The 5,859-nt window shown below is 38.1% G+C and overlaps 1 protein-coding gene across 1 annotated transcript; it reads right to left on the bottom strand.

The window, feature by feature from the left end:
* Positions 1-1,719: 1,719 nt before the first annotated feature.
* LOC107091586 (natterin-3-like) lies at positions 1,720-3,941 on the bottom strand. The gene is made up of 2 exons (XM_015385591.1): positions 3,845-3,941; positions 1,720-2,807 (listed from the first exon to the last, which is right to left on the bottom strand). Exons 1-2 carry the CDS (start codon positions 3,939-3,941, stop codon positions 1,720-1,722), a joined length of 1,185 nt encoding a protein of 394 aa, XP_015241077.1.
* Between the last annotated feature and the right edge of the window lie 1,918 nt (positions 3,942-5,859).

The following is a 5,859-nucleotide window of genomic DNA, read 5'->3' as shown; positions in this document are numbered from 1 at the left end:
GCGCCTGGCTTTGACGGAGAAACCAGGAGACCAACTGAGCATATTTACGACAGTGCACTTTTACTTTCGCCCTCTGGGGGGAGCCTCGCTGGAAAATCAACACCGGTTGCATAGTGTACCTTTAACTTATGAGGGCTGTATGGCATGAGGTATGACACCAGATTGTTCTGTGGCATCCTAACGAGCTCTTGGCGTAATCTTGGTTCATAGTTTTCTACTGAGGAGGTTCAATTAAATTCAGTTTATTTATATAGCGCCAATTCACAACACACGTCAAGTCGAGGCAGTTTACAATTCACCTGATCATGTAGTTGAAATTTAACGTTTTCTAAGGAAAACCAGCAGATTGTATCGACTCATTGACTCAAGGGAAATCCCTCACACTAAGCATGCTTGTAGCAACAGTGGAAAGGAAAAAATCCCTTTTAACAAGAAGAAACCTCCAGCAGAACCAGGATCAGTGTGAGCGGCCACTGGCAGAGGCCGACTGGGGTTCAAGGAGACAGAAGCAGATTCCCCACTACTGCATGTTTTCCCAAATTGTGGATAGTTGTTTCATATTTTGTTTCATTGGTGTCCCACCATCTTAAAAAGGACTTTAAGTAGGGATTAAGCAAGTTTGTTTTTCTACAGTCATTTTTTATTATTATTTACTTTTTAGACAAATTATTTTCTGAGATTTTTAGCCAGAGGGGGTTTCTTTGTAAATCATTTTTTATCTCTGCAGGTCATGTATTAATCATAACAGGGCTCAACTTTGTATGCCACTTCTTTTAATCATAGTTAATTTTTATGCCTTTGTAAATTAATAAAATAAGGATTCATTAATTATTAAATAGCTTTTTTAAATTCAGGAGGTACTTTTTCATTTTATCCCCTTTTTAGTTGCTTTTTAGCTATCAAGGCCAGATCATTTGTTATGTTTGTTTGTTTGTTTGAGTTTTTTCCATATTTGATGTTTCCGTTCTGGGAGGCCAGTGTTTAGAGGGGGTTGTTTGTGTTGTCCTGTCGTTTCCTGGCGCCTGTCCGCTGGGCTTCCTGTTCCTGTTGTGGCTCAGTGGACGAAGCTAGTTTAAAGTTCTGCAGTTTTCCTGGTGTTGGTTCTTGTTCTGCCTCTCAACTGCTGAGCCTGCCTTTCTCCATCTGAGCCTGTGTGCCTGAGCTCTCTGTTGGACTAATGGAGCCCTGAAACTGCCTGAGTGCTTTGTGGATTCCTGTAGACTTGGATCTGTCTGTTCCGGTTCAGATCAGAACCCCTGGCCGTGTTGCGGACTCTAGATCTCAGAACCGTCCTGTTCTGAGCTGTTTGCTTGACCTGGCTTTGACTCCTGCTGTTCACTGGGGCTACTGCAATGGGGACACTCTCATTAAACTTTCCCACAGTCTGTCTCGCCTGAATTCTGGGTCCTACTCCTTTAGGTAATAATAACACATAACAAACAAGCATTATGTTCATAACTGATCTGAGGGTGTTTCTAATTTTCTGCGGAGCACGAATGTGATGAATTAAGATATTTATGATGTGGAAATGGTAAATGGAAGGCAATGTAGGAGAAAACATACAAGCTTAGAGGTTAACTGTATATTTTATAGCGAAACTTGTTTTCAGACATCAACCCATAAAGATTCACTTCTTTATTCAGTCAAAAACACGTGCACATCAGGTTTTTCTTTGTGAGTCATCATTTAATTGATCATAAACATGTACAGGTGTTTTTATCAGGGGCAGGGCTTGGCATCAGCCACAGGTTCACAACGATCCACTACGGCCCGGACTTCTCCGATCTGAACTCCATCGTACATCCCTGAGTCAGTCGTCGACCGCGTCTGACCGTTACGGTATGTTCTGCTCAGACGAGCAGTGAAGGGGATGTCTGCTTTAATCTTCCTCCCCTCCATTCGTACGCTGCAGGAGTGGTTCGGTTGTACTGTGAGCTCAACCGACACTGAGTGGCTAAGCGATTCCACCACAGTGGTACCTCTGGAGAACTGCAGCGTTTTCTCTACGCTCATCTCAATGCCAGCGGATCCGATGAGAGGGATATTGGCTGTGATGCTGCTGGTGATGCCCATCATAGTCGTTCTGCCAATGTTCCAGGTCGTCTCCACTTCTGAGGTCTTGGAGATGGTGGCTGTTTTCACAATGGCCTGGCACTCATTGTTGGTGACTCCGGAGATACGCATCGTTTCAGGAGGATACTGAAAGATGGCGACCTCGTCAATGCCATACTTGACATCAGTGATGTGCTGAGTGTACGCATCCCTGTTGATGGTAAGAACCTGATAGTTCTTGTACCAGTATTCATCACCTTCCCAAGGCAGGAAGAAGGCCTCAAACTGAGGGACAACCTTTCCAAGACCATACTTGTTCTTTCCAACAAAGATACCACCACCTGCACAGGTTTTCACTGAATGATTTGGCACAGAGCCATAGGAACCTCCTTTCCACTCTAGAAACTCAAAGTTATCTTTGTTGGTTAGTATCTCAAACTTAGCGGCATAGTACTCGCGATCTCCATAAGGGTATCGGCAGTACGGGCCGAGACTAGGGTTGTAGAAGCCGGCCTCACACTGGTACTTGCAGACGTAGTCGGTTCTCTTGGTGTAGCCATTATAGATGGAAACAGCACCATTTGGCAGAAAGCCATCCCAGGTGAGCCACTTCAGGTTCACGTTATCACCGAAGAGAAATGATGAAGGTAGGTCCTGCTGCTGTTCCAAGTCGACTGGAGTTAAGGGACCAAAAACAACTTTGCTACTGATGATTTCAGGAATCTGGTCCTTCAGTTCTGGATTCAACAAGGACACTGTATAAAAGAAAACAACAATAAGCTTATTGGGGAATGTTTACCTTAAGGTTCATGTCTGATTTTTATTCTCTGATTTCATTTGTGGATCCTACCCAGCTTACATTTGTATGAGCCCATCCAGGTGGATGCAAGTTAATGATTATGCAAATCAACTGGTTTTCCTTGACAGAAATATTTAACAAATCTGGCTGTATTTTCTCTATAAAGTGCCTTGTGATTACATGTTTTGAATTGCCGCAATATAAATAAACTGAATTGAATTAAATTATTTAAGATTTTAGTCACATTCACTGTTGGGTAAGACTTTTATGCTTTTTGTGCTTCAGGAGTTCTGGGCTTCAGAGCTTTGGACGTTTCTGCTCCTCTAGTTCCAGTTTCTGTGGCAGATGTATCATTTTTTCCCCACCTTACCAAGTATTTTGGCTGATTGGAAAACATACATTTCAGAGCTCTGAATGTAATGAAATAAAGCAGATTGTGTGGCAAATTGAGTCATGCCTTAGAAGAAACGGCACTGATGTGCTGCTGTGTTGAATAGTACACCAGCATGAGATGAAAGATAAATGATTCTTGGTGTATATTGGCCTCATAGTTAGTTCTGCAATGAAGTTGCTGTTTTCTTAAATAGTCTTCTATGTTAATGAATTGATATTTTAGAAGAAATATTTTAATGGAATAAAATTTTATATTTAACTAGAAAGAAAGTAAAGTCATCAATTTTTGATGAACTTTATTTTGTTTCAATTTATCCACTTTATTAGCACCTGTGAAAAACTTTGCTCTCTATATATAAGTCCTGGAACTGCTTTTTTTTTTTTTGTTAAACAGAGTATGGAAAATGTGTTAAACAGTTAAATCATATTGTTAGACACCAGCTTTTCGATGCATTGAACAAACATAGACTCTGATCATGAGCAACCTGTGCTTAAGTGTTAGATAGCCTGTGCTTCCCTCATGATGTAAAGTGTGTCCATTTTATCAAATAAAACACAAACAGAAATTATTTTCAAAGAAGTAATGCAATGCATGTCCACCTTTTCTGTGCTGGATGCTCTTCTTCACGATGTCCTGCGGGCTGGCCGAGGAGATGGCCTGCAGGGCCGACAGAAGGATGAGCACCAACAGCTTCATCTGGTGAACAAACACAAACTGTAGCTCAACATTTCAGTTCCTCATTAAACAGGCTTTAACCTTCAACATGGAGGAAAATAAAAGTGTATTAAATTTGCTCTGAGCTTGATCTGAGATCTTGAAATTATTCATGACCCTTTTCTATTTCAAAACCTAAATATTTATTAGATACAGTTGCGCTTCAAAGATTACGTATTCTCCCATTAAAGCTATTTATAATTTCACTCTAGTAATTCAAATAATACAATACTAAAAATGTAATAATAAATAAAAATGTATTAAATGGTCATTTAGTCAAATAAAATATTGATTCTGGAATATTTTATTTAAAAAACAAACAAAAAAAAACTGTCCCACGCAAATTAAAATGCCTTGCTCATGAACAGTGAACCATCATGTCAAATTTTCCATTTTTTATAATTTCTATTTTATTACTCCTCTCAATTTTAGTTTATTTTGCTTGCAGCTGATTTTTTCTGTCTTTAATGGAAGGGTATGTAAACTTCCAAGCACAAGTTTATATTAGATTGGACAAATTTTTCAGTGAGTTTATTGCAAAATAAATATTTTTATTTAACTTTAGACTGAATTTATTCTCAAAAAGTATTCCTTGAAATAAATACTTGCAGTAATGAAACGTCTTGAATATCACATTACTGTCATATTTGCCTATTAATTTGTTTTAAGTATGTTTATTGAGTTTTCCTGCAAACAGTTTGTTGTTATAGAATCTGAAAATATAGTTAGAAATAGCAGGTGTGTTAAGAAAAGAATACAGTTATCATTGGTTATTTTTGGTCATCATAAAAGTTATCATTGGTTTTTTAACGGCTGTAGTTTGAGAGGTTCTGTTGAATATTTCCACCTTGCTGGAACAGAAGGTCAAACAAGCTGAACTGAACTCACCTCTGGATTCCTGTTCTCCTATGTGAATCCGACTCTGCCCTGAGTTTGGTTTATATATCTGCTTTATGGCTCAACCATAAAACAGCCTGGACACTTTCCCTGTGTGGAACTTGGAACGATAAACTCGAGAAAAAACATAATCTGATAGTCTGGGATCTATTTCAACATTTATGTTAAGAAAATGTAATTTTTGCTTATTCAGCAAAGACTCAAGCATTTTAATAGAATTTCTGTAACCTTTTTTTAATTATAGCTACTTAACAGAGGAAACAGGACCTCCATAGAGACTGTGGTTCCACCCATAATTCTTGTAATATCAACAAATTTCCTGATTATCCCCCTTAAGACACGGAGTCCTTTGCAGGCAGAAGTCCTACTTTTCACTCAGTGAGTTTCCAGGGGGGTTGTCTCATAAGATTGTAACCTGCAAATATTTGACCTACAGCAGGGTTTTTAATGAAAAACAGTAAAATGCCACAATATTTCAATTCATCTTATTTTAGTCAAATAAAAAAAATTAATAAATATTAATTTCAGGTCAAATTAAAAGAATGCCAACCTCTTTAAATCAATTCTGTAACAATGAATTAATTTTAGTTCAATGACACAGTAAGAGCTCAACAGAATGAGCAATTCCTAAAATAATGTTCAGTGAGAAATATCAGTCCTGATTGAATACTTTATCCAAAGCTGTATACATTTAGGTTAAGCATTTTATGTGATGGTTGAGATTTTTTTTTTGCATTTTATTCTATAAAAGTAAATATTTTATTACCATCTATTGTCTGCAATAGTTTAGTACGTTCAACTCAGAAGAATCACATTGATCTTAACTGTATTTAACAGTGAATCTTGATAATGCAAAACTGTCAAAGTGCCTGAATGTATCTGTTGCTGATTAAATTTTTTTATCTGATCACTAATTTATATGAATAATTTTCAAATAAAAGTCAACACACACACACACACACACACACACACACACACACACACACACACACACACACACACA

Source organism: Cyprinodon variegatus, unplaced genomic scaffold (assembly GCF_000732505.1).
Source record: "Cyprinodon variegatus isolate N-32 unplaced genomic scaffold, C_variegatus-1.0 Scaffold344, whole genome shotgun sequence".
Taxonomy (NCBI): domain Eukaryota; kingdom Metazoa; phylum Chordata; class Actinopteri; order Cyprinodontiformes; family Cyprinodontidae; genus Cyprinodon; species Cyprinodon variegatus.
The sequence above is the reverse complement of the archived record's forward strand: the minus strand, read 5'-3'. Positions and strand labels throughout refer to the sequence as shown.